Source organism: Quercus suber, unplaced genomic scaffold (genome assembly GCF_002906115.3).
Source record: "Quercus suber isolate HL8 unplaced genomic scaffold, Cork oak 2.0 scaffold_538, whole genome shotgun sequence".
Taxonomy (NCBI): Eukaryota; Viridiplantae; Streptophyta; class Magnoliopsida; order Fagales; family Fagaceae; genus Quercus; species Quercus suber.
The window spans coordinates 22,385-39,343 of NW_027069986.1; the positions used below are offsets into that span (position 1 = coordinate 22,385).

The window sequence follows — 16,959 nt, forward strand, 5'->3', positions numbered from 1 at the left end:
TTCTTATATATGTTTAGGGTTATGAGAAAAAAAGCCCAAACATACATTCACGAATTGGATGAAAAAAAATTCTAAAAAACTGAGTTTCATAAATCTCGATAGATAACCATCTATCAAGCTAGTTGTCAAGGCACGGGTTTCAGCAACATTTAAACCTTGATATATGCTAGCTGTTGAGCTTTAAAATATGGCACTTTATCACTTGATTCTTGGACAAACTTTGTTTCTTGAAGCATTAAACACATTCTAGATCTATCAAATTACAAGTAAAGTGCGTTTTGTTAAAATATTAGCCAATTACATAAAATATTGACATATATTCCTAACATAATTTACATATGTCCTAACATATATATCAAGGATATTCGCTTCTCCCACAAACTGCCTAACTTAACGTGAACCACGTTTACATAGTTTTGTAAATTATTTAAAAAAAAAAAAAAAAAGCAAAATTTGTGTATAGATAAGGCATGATTGAAAGTGAACTTTGCTTTTGATGTGGCATGTAATCAATGGTCTTGGGAGATTTTGGATGTGCTCATAGTCACCAATAAGAAACTGTTGCCTAATCCATAGCTGATAGCTCTCTATATAAGGGGTAGCCAATCTAATATTCTTTCAACTCTATTTCGTAATTTGAATAGTATAGTGGTTTTCCAATTATTTTGGTTGAAAATATGTCTCTAGTTGGTAAGCAAGAGGCCGACGTAGAAATCAAGGCTCCTGCTGATAAGTTTTTCAACATCCTAAGGAGCGAAATTCATCATATTCCTAATATCTCCTCTGACAAAGTGCATGGAGTTGAGGTACACGAGGGTGATTGGGAAACTTCAGGCTCTGTCAAGCTTTGGAAATTCACAGTAGGTATGGCCATTTTAACATATTGTTAATTTGCAAGCTAGCTCGTGTAGGAGCCAAAGTCGAATTGATGATTCATTTTTTATTTTTTATTTTTTGTCTGTTCGTAATATTGATTTGTTATTTTTGTAGTGTTTAAATTTAATGTTTCAGGTCCAAAAATATTTTAGCTTATTAAGGGGAAAAATTTTAGGATCTTTTAATTAGGAAAATGGAAAAGTAAGATGATAGAAAATTGGGAAATGATAGAAAAGTAATAGAACAGAAAAGATTTTAATTTCTTCATTTATATGTAGTTGGGAGTAGAAAAGTGGAATGTTAGAAAAAATGAGTTTGAGTAAAATTACCTATATGCTCTTGTTAAAAATGATGTCCAAAAAAAAAAAAAAGTAGCAAAAAAAAAAAAAAAAAAGGCAATAACCCAAATTTATTATAAAAAATAAAATCATGCCAAAAAAAAGTTTTAAAAAAATTTTCATGTCTAGTTAAACCAAAAAAAAAAAAGCACTATCCAGTATGTAAAATGAGGGGAATAGTTCAGTCTTTGACTGCAATTATTCCTCTCTCCTCTATTTTCTCTCTCTGTTTGGGAAGATACAATATTGATGGGTCAGGAGAGAAACACCTAGGTCCTACCAATTTTTCTATCATTCCCTTCTCTTTAACTAAACATTTATAAAATCAATTTTCTCTCCACTTTTCTCTCTTATATTTTCTATTCTTCTTATTTCACCCCAACCAAACAGACCCTTAGTCTCTATGGATGTCCTCAAATACTTTAATGAGCTTATTATGTTCTTATTTGGCTTCTTAACTTGGTTTATTAGGGTAAGACTTTTGTACAGTGTTCTTGTGTATTAGACATTATACGAGGTTGACATGTAATCATGTTAAGATATATTGCCCTTGTTGGGTTCAACGCAAAGCAACACTGAAGTATTGAACACAAGCTAACCTTGTTTATTAACCTAGTTACAAATAATCATGACTATTTAGAATTACTAATAATAATCAGAGATGAGTTAATTTGAACAGTAAGTTTTGTGATGAAACAACAGATGGGAAGACGGAGACCATCAAGGACAAGGTAGAAATAGATGATGAAAACAAATCAGTGACTTTTAGTGCTATTGAAGGAGATCTTTTTAAGAATTACAAGAGCTATAAGGCGACTGTTAACATTACAACAACGGCTGAGGGTGCCTTGGCGAAAGTTACAGTGGATTATGAGAAACTAAATGAGGATGTTCCAGCTCCTGACAAGTACCTGGATTTTGTGCTCAATATACTTAAGGATGTCGATGCACACATAATTAAGCCATAACGAAATGAAAAATCCTTCGCTACTATATATAGTGGGATAATAAAAATTTGAAGAATCTTATGCTTGCTGCTTCCTTTGACGGATAAGTCGTATTTCTAAGTAATTGTTGGTAAAACTATATCTATGCGTGCAAACAATGTGATGGTCCTGATGGGTATGACATCACAAGCTTGTTTTAAATTGTAAGGACTTGATATCTGTACTATATATAATGAAGTTTGGATTGCCGAAGTAAATTTGTGTCTTTCTCTCACTCCATACACACAATCTTTATCAGGAACATGATCCTCCTCATTTCATTTCAAATAGAGTCCATTTTATGGTTAAAATTTAATTTATTGTATATAGCAATATACAGACTATCATGTCATCTGTAATGTTTAATCAGAATCATAAACTTAATCTATTTCGAATGGAGAGGGTATTAGTATGTTTTAGTACAGCAGACATTGGTTCGGTTGAGAAAGTTAGCACAAGTAAGCTAACATTAAGGGCCAAGCTCATATGTCATACTCTATCAAATGACTTGGAAAGAATTGAACTAAGATTTGTATAAGTTGAAAACATTGACATTGGCGGTGGAGTCAAGAATTTATATTTGAGGGCTGAATAAAAAATAATAGACAATTTTTATATATATATATATATGTATATAATTTTTTTCTTTATAGAATATATTCATACCATATATATGTACAATAAGGTAAAATAATTTTATAAACACAATTTGATATACAAGTTAAATACTTTATTAACTACAAGTTAACTACTTTATAAATCGATGTGTGCTATGTAAAAAATATTTATTAAATTTAAACAAACCTGTTACAAGATTGATAAAAAGATTTGATGTTTTTAACTTATCTTGAAAAAACTGTCTTTTAGGTAGTTGACCTGAGGTAACAAATAAGACAGCAAATGGATGGAAATTGTCCACCTAGGGCTCTTAATCTCGAAGGTCTTCGTAGAATTCTTACTTGTTGGCCCTGCCGTTTTCCTTATTGCTCAATGGCATCCATTGCTTAGTTATGCAAGCTCCTTCTTTTGTTGAGCTCTATCGTTCCGCTCCTCTATTTCCTTCACTGGGGCAATCTTCTTTTAATTCAATAAATAATTTCAATTGAATTTTATGAAAGATATCGCCTCCCTTCCATCTAACCAGTATATTTGAAAGTTCAAATTAGTGTGGAATACTAGAGATTGTTTAGACCCCAAATTAAAAATTACAGTTAAATTACTTTTATTCTAACTTATCAAAGTGCGGAATAAGAGTAAATAAGCGCAATATGCTGATAATACTACTCTAAGCTATGTCCAATCACAATGAACAATAAAAGTAAAGCTTAAAGAGTAGAGAAGAGAGATACAAATACAAGATAATACCAAGATGTGTTATCAAAGAGAAAACCGAAAAACTAGGCAAAAAATCTCTTCGCAGCCCTCAAAGTAGAAATCAATCCACTAGTGAAAATAGTTGGAGTACACAAATAACAAAATTCCCTCCAAGCCTAGTCTACCCCATGTACTTAAGACCTCCGAGCTCTTGCTACCAACAGACTTCTTATAGTCTTGTTTTCACTAGCTTTTCGGATACTGCAATTCAACCTGATTGCATTCGCCACTAAATGGCTCCTTCCAATGCATCCCCCACTAAGAACCTCTCAAAGATGTAGAGATGGAGAGGTAAGAGTAGAGGAAAACCAAGAGGAAATGTGTAGATGATTGTAGGTATAACAATTTCTAACTCTCAAGTGTATTTGCTAGGGTTTTCTCTCCGAAAAGCACTTATTACAATTCATAGGTCTTCAGTTTCTAGTTATGTGCTTCAAATGTGGCCTTTTCTCGGGTTACTTTCTCGCAAGTTTCTTGTGAGCTAGTCGCAAATAGGATTGGCAACAGGTCAGGTTCGGGCCGGGTTTTTTCATACCCGGACCCGACCCGCGGGCTAAGACCTATGGCCCGAACCCGGCCCGTTCCCGGGGCCCGAACCCGCCCCAGAGGCCCAACCCAAAAAAAAAAAAAAAAAAAAAGAGTAATTCAGCAAGCACAACACTGACTAAACACAGAAACACCCAATTTTATTTTTCCCATACTAATCTAGCACCTAAACACCTCCAATTTTTGTATTTGAAAGTTTTCAAGTAAATCTACAGCTGAAAAAAAAAAAAAAAAAGTTTTCCCCTTGCTTCTTCATGTTAAGTGATAAAGATTTATCACCCAAGATACCATTTACAAAAGCATAAAAACGAAAATCAACATTCATATATAGGGCATAAACTAGATCTCCAATCAAATCCACCATACCTATTCATATTTCCTATTCACGGAAACCAAATTCATTTGAAATCGAACTTTTTTTTTTTTTTTTGGGGTTAAAAACGACGATATCATTAAACTAAACAACTACATCCAAATCAGTACAAAGTCTGTTGAAATAAACTCCATTACAGTCATCCTCTAAGGTCTTAAGCAAGTCCACAGGTGGATTGGAAAACAAAAGGAAATTTGCCTCTTGATCAGCACCTATTCTAGCTAAAATCAAACTATTCACAGAAACCAAATACATTTGAAATTAAAATCTAAAACAAGCACATGCAAGGAACATCAAATCTTAACAACTAAATCTAAATCCCCAAACACACAGGTTAAACAACGAGAATCTAAATCCCCAAACCCACTAATCAAATAAAGAAAATATGGAAGAACATCAAAAATCATTGCCGTAATCACCGTGGTTGTGGTCGTTGGCTTCAACTTTCATTAAACTCGTTGCAAATCAAATATAGGGTGCAATATTGAACGAAACTGGATGAGATCGGAGAGGCTTTGAGGCGAGAATCTTAGATTTTCGTCTTCGTCTTCTTCGGCAAAGAGAGTGAGACCAAGAGGTTGAGAGAATGAGAGAGACGCAGCTGACATTCAGTGGCCAACGACATGAGACATGAGAGGAGAGTGAGTGAGAGTGGGAGAGAAGAGTTAGTGAGAGTGGGAGGGGCGGCTAGGGGGCTGAGTGAAATGAGAAATGAATAAGTTAGGGTTTATAAGTTTATATATATACTAGGGTATTTTTGGTAATTTTCTTTGTAAAGTTGTTATTTACAACTATGTATTTTGTTGGCTTTTATTCCGTACCAAATTTGATTGTAATTAATTTCAATCGTTTATATCCTGTATTTATTATGGGATTTGTTGTAAGGGTTGTGTGATAGAGAGAGTGTGTGAAGACTCTAACATTTGGAAGCAAAAGGATTCTCGCGGGTATGTCGCGACTTAGCTTCCGACGAAGTGAAACATGTGCCATGCACATGCTGGAATGCGAAGAGTTAGGCCAGGTAGAGACAGCTGTGTCTCGTGAGTATCTCGCGGGTAAGGCCTTCCCGCGAGACACCAACGAGACAATCTGTTCTGCCAGCCTGTACTGACTAACTCACACTTTTTTCACCTATCCTATATATACCCTCATTACCCACAAATGTTGAGAGAGGCTTCAGATAGAAAACCCTAGCCAAACACATTGGGAATTAGAGATTGTCATCCCCACCTTTCTCTATACACTTGCTTATGGTATTTCCTCAACTCTTCCCTCTCCATTTCCATACCATTGAGAGGTTGATAGCCCAAATACTTACCTCACCCTTTGAGTGTGTTGTGTGATGTTTTGGTGCTGCTGGGAAGCATTGGAAGAAGCCTAGAATGATAGATGCAACATGGAGCTTGTTGCGAGATCCGGAGAGCTAGACAAGACACAGTTTTGAGAAGCCTTGTTGGAGTAGGAGCTTGGAGGGTTTAGGTGCATCGGGTAGATTAGGCTTAGAGGGTCTCTTGCTAAACCATGTATCCCAACTAATTGTCTAGTGGATCGATTTCTGCTTGGAGGGCGGCGGAGAGGTTTTTTGCCGAGTTCTTCGGTTTCCTCTTCGAAAACACGTCTTGGTGTTTTTTGTGTTTGCATCTTTCTTCCTTACTCTTTTATATTCCATTATACTATTGTGTTTCTTAGTTTATGGATTAGAGTAGCTTATTTGTTCATCTGCTCGTATTTACACTATTCCGCACTTTGTATCAAGTTAGTGTAAAATCTATCGAGTCGTAACTTTTACTGGGGGGTCTAAATTGCTCTTGTGTTTTTAGCACATTTCCGAGCTTTCAATTGGTATCAGAGCGGGTACACTCACTGTGGTTTAAATACCTGAGTGTGATCCTTGACCCTGTTTGAGATGGACCAGTCTTAATCGCTCAATGTTCCACCATTTTTCAATGGGAACAATTATGCTTTCTGGAAAGTTAGAATGAGAGCATTTTTATGCTCTATGGATGATACCGTTTGGGATGCAGTTGAGATTGGTTGGACCAAGCCGACGGATCCTAAGCCCACTTGGGATAAGGCAGCTCTCGCAGCAGCCAATGCTAATAGTGAAGCGTTAAATACTATTTTTTGTGGTGTGTCTCCTGATAAATTCCACAGGATCTCTCATATGACGGTAGTTAAGGAAGCTTGGGGGATTTTGGAGATGACATATGAAGGTACGAAGAAAGTTAAGGACACAAAGTTTCAAATGCTTACCACAAAATTTGAAGAGCTCAAGATGGGGGATGATGAACCATTTGATTCATTCTATGGGAAGCTCAATGAAATTGTAATTGCTAAACTCAATCTTGGGGAGAAGATTGAAAATACTAAGGTGGTGTGAAAATTTTTGAGGTCCTTACTGGAGAGCTTTCGGGCAAAAGTCACAGCCATAAAGGAAAGCAAGGATTTAGATGAAATTAAGATCCAAGAGCTCATTGGATCACTTCAAACGTATGAGCTTAGACTACCTTCCCATAAGACGAGTAAATCGCTTGCTCTTAAAACCATCATCGAAAGAATGGATGTTCCTTCTAAAGAAGATGGAGTGGAGAAGGAAGTAGTATATCTTGCAAAAAACTTCCGAAAATTCCTGAAGATGAAGAACAGTAGAAAACCATTCAACAGAGGGAAATTTTCATTTTCAAGAGGTGATAGGAAAGAGTTTACGAGGAAAGAAGGGAAGGATTCTCAACCTTCTTCAGACATTGTTTGCTATGAGTGCAATGACCATGGACATCTAAAGAAGGAGTGTCTAAATTTTCTGAGGGGAAAAGGCAAGGCTTATGCCACGATACTTAGTGATTCAGAAACTTCTGATTCTGACTCGGAAGAGAGCTGTGACAGAGAGGGAAACTATTCCGCCTTCATGACCATTGCTCATGTGGAGTCATCGGATGATTTGGATGCACTTGTGAAGGAGCTTGGTGAGCATTTTGATTCAGAGTCTATTGGGATTGTGGAAGAATCAGATGCTGAAGAGGAAGAGAATACAGCTAATCTTCAAGAATATTACTCCTTACTACTTAAGAAGTCATGAGAGTATTCCAGAGTAGCCAAGGCAGCTGTAAGGAAAATGAAGAAAGCTGAGGAAGATTACAGAAGTCTCTTGATCATATATAAAGAGGCTAAGTGTGAGATTGAGACACTAAATGGTGAGCTGTCTGAAGCATATACGAATGTGAGATTTCTTGAGGAAGAGGTTGTGCAAGCTCATGCTAAGATAGAGAAAGTCTCCTTTCAGAAGTTAGAAGATGTTATATCATCTCAAAAACCTTCTTCAGACAAGTCCAGGTTGGGATACACCGGAGGAAGCTGCTCATTACCCAAAGTCACCAAAGGAGTAAAGTTTGTGAAGGCAAACGAGATGGTTGTTGAAGAGCCCATTCTTGAGAAAGATGATGATGTAAAAAAGAAGAATGTGGCTGAGCAACGAATGGTAAATAAGCCCCAAAATTAGTCTATGGCTAGACACGAAACTAGAGGAAAATCTCTCCCAATATCACAACGGAGTCCCAGAACAGATTATGTGTGTCATTATTGCAAATTGCAAGGACATACCAGACCCAATTGTTAAAAGCTGAGATCAGACAACAATGCAAGTGCACCTCGGTCACGAGGAAGGAGAAATGACATGAGATCTTGGGGTGGTGAGCAACCAAGAAGTCAAAATCGTGATCCCGGTATGACGGATGTGATGAAAATGATCGGTGCCTTCACCACTTGCTTGGAGAGTTTCACCAAAAGGTTTGAAAGTCCAAACTCTCGTATCCAATCTGTCAAGGATATCACCCCAAACGCACGTGATGTGTGGGTGAAGAGGGATACTCATGCATAAGCATTATAACATGTCCATGCATAAATTCTTTCAATGTTTAGGGACTTTTGCTGTTGCATCATTTCATACATTGCTCTCTTTTTGCTGTTGTTCTTTTATCCGGCTGGTTTGTACCAGCTGTTTTTTTGTTGATCTTACTTGTCTTGTTCTGTTTTGGGTGTGTTCAAAAATTCAAAAACCCATAAAAATTGAAAAATCTCAAAAGTTTGATCACTTGTTTTGTGTATGTCACATGTGAGTTTGGCCTAGTACCTTCGTACTTATGGCGTAGAGCATTTACGATCGTGGCTTGTCTTATATGCACTCAGTTCTTTGTGGAAGAAATCTTGAACACTATGTGTGACTATTGTAAATAGATTTTCAAGCTTGTCATGAATAATTGGTCAATAGTCTTGTTGGTCTTGATACTTGCATAGACTTGTGTCTATATCACTTTCCACTTTATTTTTATGTTTTGCAAAAAGAGCTCACCAAATGTAAATCTCCAAATGAAAAGAGATATTGAGCTGCAAAAGCCTATCGCACACACTAGTATTCGACTAGGGAAAAGGGAAAGCGACTCTTCTTAATGTGTATTATATGGAGCTCAAAAAGCCAAAGGCTAATCATCAATGTTGAAATATCATAAATTTCAAGCACCAATCTCCAAATGAGATGCTCTTGTCCAATCAAAATTAATTGGACCTATTGTTATGCCTTTTGTAGAAGCCAAATGAAAAGCTTCTAAGTTTTGTATTCAATGTGTGGGAGGTCATATATACTCATTTCTATAATGGAGATTGTCCACTTGATTTCATATCAGTTATGTATGACTCGATTGAATTGATCATTGAAGCTTCGCCTTGGTCTATAGACTATTCCTCATTTGATACGCACACACAACACACAAGACTTTGATTCAATCAATGCCTATCTCATTTGTGTGATTGTACATGTTCAAATGTGATGTGTATGCTCAAGAACTAGTTGATCAAACCCAAAAAGATTTTTGAGTGTTTTATTTGTTTTTGAAAGTCATTTTATACTTTCATTTTTTTTTTTTTTTTTTTGTATTTGTATTTGTTCAAAATGTATTTTTATGTTTTACTTCAAAAACTAGTTTAGGGGCTGTTTCATGAGAAGGTCGCGACTTATAGCTTCCCCCGAAAAGGGCTTGAGGGAAATTTGTGTTCATCTTGTCACACAGAAACTTTCGTGACTGTATCGTGACTGTCTCGCAACCAACAGCTTCTCACGAAATGCTGTTTAGCCAAAAATTAGATTTTTTCAAAATTCAGACAGAAACTCTCGCGACTGTCTCACGACTCTTTCGCGACTTAAAGCTTATCGCGAAAGCTTTTGTGCTTTAGTGGCCATTTTCGCGGTTGTCTCGCGACTGTGTCGCTACTCTCTAACCCGCGAAAAATGCGTGCTTTCAGTTTTATATTGCTGATGTGACAGTTTTTCAAATCAAAACCTTTTCCCTCGCTCAAACTCTTTCGACCTCTTTTCAACCCAAATCACTATTCCATTCAATCCCCTTCAATCTAAGCATCTGTACAAGGTATGTTTCATAAACAATTCTTTTTAAGTTTTTGCTTAGATTATGCAGATTTTTTGTTAGGGTTTTGATATTTGGGGATTTTCGAAAATTTGGGTTGGTTTTCAAAATTGGGTGTATTTTTGTCAAATCTTTTAATTGGGCTGTGTCCCATTTGATATTTGTGTATCTGTGTTGGCCCCTTGTGGCATTTTCACATGTATTTAGGCAAGTTTTTGCCATGATCATACATTGCTCATACTTAGAATGTGTTTATGCACATAAGGTGTTTGCTAAAATGTCCGAGTGACATTTTTGTGCCTATTTTATTTCATATGAGTTCCATTTTTTAATTTCCATATGTTTAACCTTACTTTACTTGTTTTGGTCTATGTTCATGGGTTTCCTACACTTTGCTCATGATGCACTCACTAGGCACACACCTAGGCACCCTCTAGGCACACCCCCATGCATCTCATGCTGCACACACATGCACTAGCATATGCACACACATGCACACACATGCACAGTTACTTCTTTCATGCATTGTGCCTATTTTTTCCTTGCTTTATATGTTGTTGCTTGTTCCTTGAGTTAGTTATGATCTACTTTAGGTTAGCTTTCATGTGCTTTGGGATTAACTTGAATCTAATCAAGTTTTTGTTTGTGTGCTCTGTTTTGGTATTTGTGCATTTGTTCCCTTTCTACTTTGTGAAATTGTGCAGATGTCTCCCACCAAGCATGCAGCTAAGAAGAAACCATCTTCAAAGCGTGCACGCACTGATTTTGATCAATTCAAGTCCGCGGAAGCAGATATGAAGTACAATGACTGCTATAAGGACAGGACGATCATCATAGAGAGAGTAGTTCAACTAAAAACTCTAGAGGACACTTTCATCCCTGAAGTGTTCAAAGATAGAACTTGGACCAAGCTGCTAAACCCGACTGGGGTGGTTTATTCAGAGATTATCAGGGAGTTCTTCTCAAATGCCACTGTTAACGGAGACTGTATTGAGTGCTGGGTAAGACACAAGGAGTTTGTGATTACAAGAGAGATCATCCAAGACTCTCGTCCTCCATCTCAGCCAATCACAGTTGCATATGAGGACAGATTGGGCTCTATTGCTGAGATGATTACAGCCCTTAGTGGTGAACCAAAGAAATCATCCATAAACACCATCAAATTCTCTCCAGAAATAAGGATACTAAGCTATGTGATGATTCACAATCTGTATCTGGTCACCAATCTCACCACTCTATCTGCTTCGAGAACAAGATTCTTGTATGATCTCTTTACTCATAAGGAGATTGACATTTGTGGCCATATCATGCATGTCCTGAAGAAGAGCATCACAAAGCAGAATCCAAGGACTGTGATGCTGTTTCCCTTCTTGATCATGGGATTGATTGCCAAGGCAAAGCTCAAGCTACCCAGTGGCCTCACATTTTTTCAGAGGGACTACCCCATTGGTGGTCATACATTGACTAGGAGCACTGCACACATCAAAGGCTCCAAGACTGGTGTGCATACCATCCCACAGCCTCATGTTGAGCAAGATGAGGGTGGAGATATAGAGGAGGAGATTGATAGGTTCACCTCGACTCTAGAGCCATCTGCACAGCCATCATCTTCTGCTCCACCATAAGGCTTGAGTAAACTTGATCTATTACTGGCTAAAATGGATCAAATGTCTACAGTGCTGGATTCTCATGTACAGCACACCGCGGACCAGTTTGCATATCTTTAAGGACAGATCACCGTGCTCTCTTCACAAATACAAGACTTATCTATGGAGCAAGACTCGGATTTAGAGTTAGAGCAGTTCTAGCCTTTTGGCCATTCCGGTCAAAAAATGGGAGAAAATTTTGAGGGGGAGCTGGAGAAGAGCTTGCATAGCGTTAGGGGGAGCATAGTTTAGAAACTTAGTAATATCGGTTATTGGTTTTTCAGACGGTTTTATTCAGTTTCTTTTAGTCCTTATAACTAGTTTACGGCTTTTGGTTTAAAGCTTTGATACTTTGTTTTTATTTCAGTATAATTTCAGTAGTTCTTTTATGATTTTGTCTATACTTTGTAGCATGTCTAGTTTGTGCCCATGTTGCTTTTGTAAGCTTTTAGGGTTTGTTTAATTGCATGTTTGTAGGTTTTTATGGTTTGTGCCATGCATATGCAGTTCCTTGCGTATGCAGCCTTTATGCTTGTGTACTTGAATTTTAATATCATACATTTTACTTTGATACAACACTCTTGTGCCCTAGTAGGATTGTTTCTAGATGCAAATACTTCGTGTATTTTGCATTGGTTGAGTGTTAGATTTGTAAATGATACTCTTCAAATAAGCTTATCATCTTGCATATCCGAATGTTCATTCCTTGTAAGAATGAGCATAGTGATCGCTTTTGTATAGTGATTGCCTGTTTGATCTTGCCATGTCTTGAGTTTCTATTTCTTTTTGCTTGATCATGCTATTATTGCTCCATATGCTTTCCAAGTTTTTTTTTTTTTTTTGCATACAATGATGTTATTGTGTTGTTGTGTTTCAAGAGATACTTGTTCATATGTTTCAAGAGCTTATCAGAATCTAGAATTAGGTGTGAGTGAGTTTTGCCTTTGTTCCCAAACTCACGTTTAAGTCTAGAGTCTGTTTTAGGGTTCTGTTACAGAATAGCCAAAGGGGGAGATTGTAAAGTTGTTATTTATAACTATGTATTTTGTTGGCTTTTATTTCGTGCCAAATTTGATTGTAATTAATTTCAATCGTTTATACCCTGTATTTATTGTGGGATTTGTTGTAAGGGTTGTGTGATGAGAGAGTGTGTGAAGGCTCAAACATTTGGAGGCTGAAGGACTCTCGCTGGTATGTCGTGACTTAGCTTCCCGCGAAGTGAAACATGTGTCATGCACATGCTGGAATGCAAAGAGTCAAGCCAGGTGGAGACAGCTGTGTTTCGTGAGTATCTCGCGGGTAAGGCCTTCCCGCGAGACACTCGCGAGACAATCTGTTTTGCCAGCCTGTACTGACTGACTCACACTTTTTTCACTTATCCTATATATACCCTCATTACCCACAAATGTTGAGAGAGGCTTCAGAGAGAAAACCCTAGCCAAACACATTGGGAATTAGAGATTGTCATCCCCACCTTTCTCTATACACTTACTTGTGGTATTTCCTCAACTCTTCCTTCTCCATTTCCATACCATTGAGAGGTTGATAGTCCAAACACTTACCTCACCCTTTGAGTGTGTTGAGTGACGTTTTGGTGCTGCTGGGAAGTATTGGAAGAAGCCTGGAATGGCAGATGCAACATGGAGCTTGTTGCGGGATCCGGAGAGTTAGACAAGACACGGTTTCGAGAAGCCTTGTTGGAGTAGGAGCTTGGAGGGCTTAGGTGCATCGGGTAGATTAGGCTTGGAGGGTCTCTTGCTAACCCATGTATCCCAACTGATTGTCTAGTGGATTGATTTCCGCTTGGAGGGCGGGGGAGAGGTTTTTCGCCGAGTTCTTCGGTTTCCTCTTCGAAAACACGTCTTGGTGTTTTCTGTGTTTGCATCTTTCTTCACTACTCTTTTATATTCCATTATACTGTTGTGTTGCTTAGTTTATAGATTAGAGTAGCTTATTTGTTCATCTGCTCGCATTTACACTATTCCGCACTTTGTATCAAGTTAGTGTAAAATCTATCGAGTCGTAACTTTTATTGGGAGGTCTAAATTGCTCTTGTGTTTTCAACACATTTCCAAGCTTTCATTCTTTAAGTGGGTCGGGCCGGGTCCGGGTTCGGGCCAGGTTTTTGTAAAAACCCGGACCCGTTTCGGTTTTTTTTTTAAAAAAAAACCCATATTCGACCCTATTTTTAATTAGGCCGGGTAAAATCTAGCCTATTAGGGTCGGGCTAGACCGAGTATCCGTGGGTTGGGCAAAAATTGTCATCCCTAGTCGCAAACTGCACTGATTCATCTTTGAAGCTTGATTCTTCACCAATCTCTCACACTCATTCCTTACAAATAAACCCACATAAATATAGGGAAATGATTGAAGAAATTATAATCAAATTTGACACAGAATTAAAGGAAACAAAGGCTAATTAGAAATCACAATTTTACAATATTATATCTAAATAAGGCACTCTTTAAAAGGAAGGAAAACATGAGTTAATAGCAGGTGCAATAGAAAGGCAGTTGAGGGTAGGCGATAAGGAGGTGCCATAGGCTTATGTTAGATACAAGCAAGCTCAGTTTCAATATCGCATTAGGTTGGCTAGTGTCCCACCTTTTGGTCTTGATTGGTAGGCACAATTGCTTGAGTCTAGTTCTTCAGTTCTAACTCCTCTAGCTATTAGCGTTCGCAGCTCTCCTTCTGGCAATGCAATATTGGTTGTCTTCCTTCATCTCTCTCTATTGTCATTCCTTCTTTTAGCAGGTCATCTCAAATCTTAAATGTTTAGTGAATTGATCGCAATTAACCTGATCATTCAAGGCTTACCTTTCTATTCTTCCTAGTCTCAAGTTATTGGTAGGAAAGGCTAGTAAATTCCATTTCTCTCGGCCCCCACCTCTCCAACTTGGGAATACATCTTTCTATTGGCTATATATAATATATACATATATATATATATATCTTGATATTTTCACATTAAATTTTAAGGGATGAGTTATTATTAGTAGGTAAAAATGTCATTTACAATTTGTTATGAACATATTGTAAAAATATTGCCTAATTAAATAGTAGTTCACTTATTTCAAATACATATTTATTTTCTCCACAAAAGAAGTACATCTTTAGGATATGTTTGGTAATTGTTTTTGTTGATAGGAGGAGTTTTTGTTTCTATGGAGCCTGTGGTGATTAGATTGTATCTAGGAGTTATATCTTGTATTTACATTCTTTTGGCTCTAGATGTATTTTTTTTTTTTGGGTTTTTCATTAGGGGGAGATACATTTATTTTGTTTCTTGGTTCACAGCTTATTGACTTATTTTTTATTTTTTATTTTTTTGGTTATTCATTTGATATATGTCTTTATTTTGTGTTTTGGTGAAATCAGAAATTTATTATGTTTAGTTGTATTTTCCACACATGCGTTTATGTGTTTGTTGAATATTTCAAGAAATACAGGTTAATTCAATTGAGCTGTTGTCTACATTTGCAACTGATGGATAGTAGTTAGGATTTGATTTGTTATGTAAAGGGCTGTACTTTGTAAACTTTGAGCTTTAGTTGTGTTTTGTCATGGATTGCCAAAAGGGGAGTTTGTTAGGTTCTAAAGATTTAGGATTTAATGTATTTAGAACTCTAATATATATTATTGGCAAACCATGATCAAAAAAATTTATTTAGTTTTATTTAGAATTGCTCAAAGTAGTGTTGTTTATGTAAAGTTGGAATTGAGCTGATGCAGAATTCACTGTGCATCTTGGCCTGGCTCGATTAATCAAAGTTTAGGCTCGATCAATCGAAAATCAGACAAATGCATTTTTTCTGCAGAATTTCCAACTCAGCCCTAACTCTTAAAATGTTTAGGGTTTTATATTTTTGCCCTAGGTATATAAGGCAAACCCTAGCCACGTTTTAGAGATTGCTCATATTGCTGTTTTGTGTAAATCTCTTGTGAGATATAGAGGAGTTTTCTTTTACATAAACCTTAGGGTTTTCAAGGAGGAGATGTTATTTACACCTTTATGATCCATTAAGTTGCTGCCATTGAAGCTTAAAGATACACAAGCAGGTGTGCTTGTATTTGCTGGAGAATCCAAGAAAGAAGGAATCCATGGATTTGGAGCTTACACGCGGTTGTGTTAGTAAGTTCTACTGGTGGGTAGTAATAAGAAGTGAGTGTGGAGGCTTATAAGTCTTATTATATGAACTTCGATTCTTTCAAGATAGTAGATTCAAGTTTACCTTGATGATAGCTAGGTTAAATCCTCCCAAATTTTTTACCAGTTTGGTTTTCCCGGGTCATCGTATTTTTGTATTATTTATATTTCCACTGCTATATACTTGATATGATTGTTTGATTTTGATAACCTATATTTGCATAATTTGACTAAGTTAATCACTTGGCTAATTAACTATGTTAATCTGGTTGTGTTAAGGGGTCTAAAAACCGTTCAAAAACAACAAAAAATATTAACAAGTTGAACCACAAGACTCTTTACAAATGAAACATCTTTAATGGTAGAGTTATTGTGTATGCCGAATACAAAGGTGAAAGTGCACTTAGATAAAAGCATAATGCTACTCTAAAATTTACATTTTTTGTCTTCATCAGTCAACTATCAAATATACACTCCACATGGATATTCAAATCGCGAGAGAGAAATCCTCTTAAATATTGTAATCTTGGCAATGAGAGCCCATATATACCTACTGGTTCGGTTCAGTGTAAAAACTCCTCCAGTCCTGTCCTAACCGAACAGATTTCAATCATATATATCAGGGATATTCGCTTCTCCCACAAACTGCCTAACTAAACGTGAGCCACGTTTACATAGTTTTGTAAAATTTATTTTTTTATATATATATATATATAAAAAAAAAAAAGCAAAATTTGTGTGTAGATAAGGCATTATCGAAAGTGAACTTTGCTTTTGATGTGGCATGTAATCAATGGTCTTGGGAGATTTTGGATGTGCTCATAGTTACCAATAAGAAACCAGCCTAATCCATAGCTGTTAGCTCTCTATATAAGGGGTAGGCAATCTAATATTCTTTCAACCCTATTTCGTAATTGAATAGTTTAGTGGTTTTCCAATTATTTTGGTTGAAAATATGGCTCTAGTTGGTAAGCTAGAGGCCGATGTAGAAATCAAGGCTCCTGCTGATAAGTTTTTCAACATCCTAAGGAGCGAAATTCATCATATTCCTAATATCTCCTCTGACAAAGTGCATGGAGTTGAGGTACACGAGGGTGATTGGGAAACTTCAGGCTCTGTCAAGCTTTGGAAATTCACAGTAGGTATGGCCATTTTACAATCACGAACAACAGACAAAAAAAAAAAAATTGAATGCGAGTAATGCAATTCAACTGTTGTTGGCTCCTACACGAGCTAGCTTGCATTTTAACAATATGTTA

General features: G+C 36.8%; 1 protein-coding gene across 1 annotated transcript; it reads left to right on the top strand.

The window, feature by feature from the left end:
• Positions 1-609: 609 nt before the first annotated feature.
• On the top strand, positions 610-2,418 carry LOC112017663 (MLP-like protein 43). Its single transcript, XM_065764036.1, has 2 exons — positions 610-864; positions 1,917-2,418. The coding sequence occupies exons 1-2, from the start codon at positions 678-680 to the stop codon at positions 2,180-2,182; spliced, it is 453 nt and encodes a 150-aa protein (XP_065620108.1). The 5' UTR covers positions 610-677; the 3' UTR covers positions 2,183-2,418.
• Positions 2,419-16,959: the final 14,541 nt, after the last annotated feature.

Excerpts from the sequence above, each read along its gene's own strand:
- LOC112017663 (XM_065764036.1), top strand. The coding sequence starts at position 678 with ATGTCTCTAGTTGGTAAGCAAGAGGCCGACGTAGAAATCAAGGCTCCT. Across the intron at positions 865-1,916 it reads GCTTTGGAAATTCACAGTAG|ATGGGAAGACGGAGACCATC; the intron begins GTATGGCCATTT and ends ATGAAACAACAG.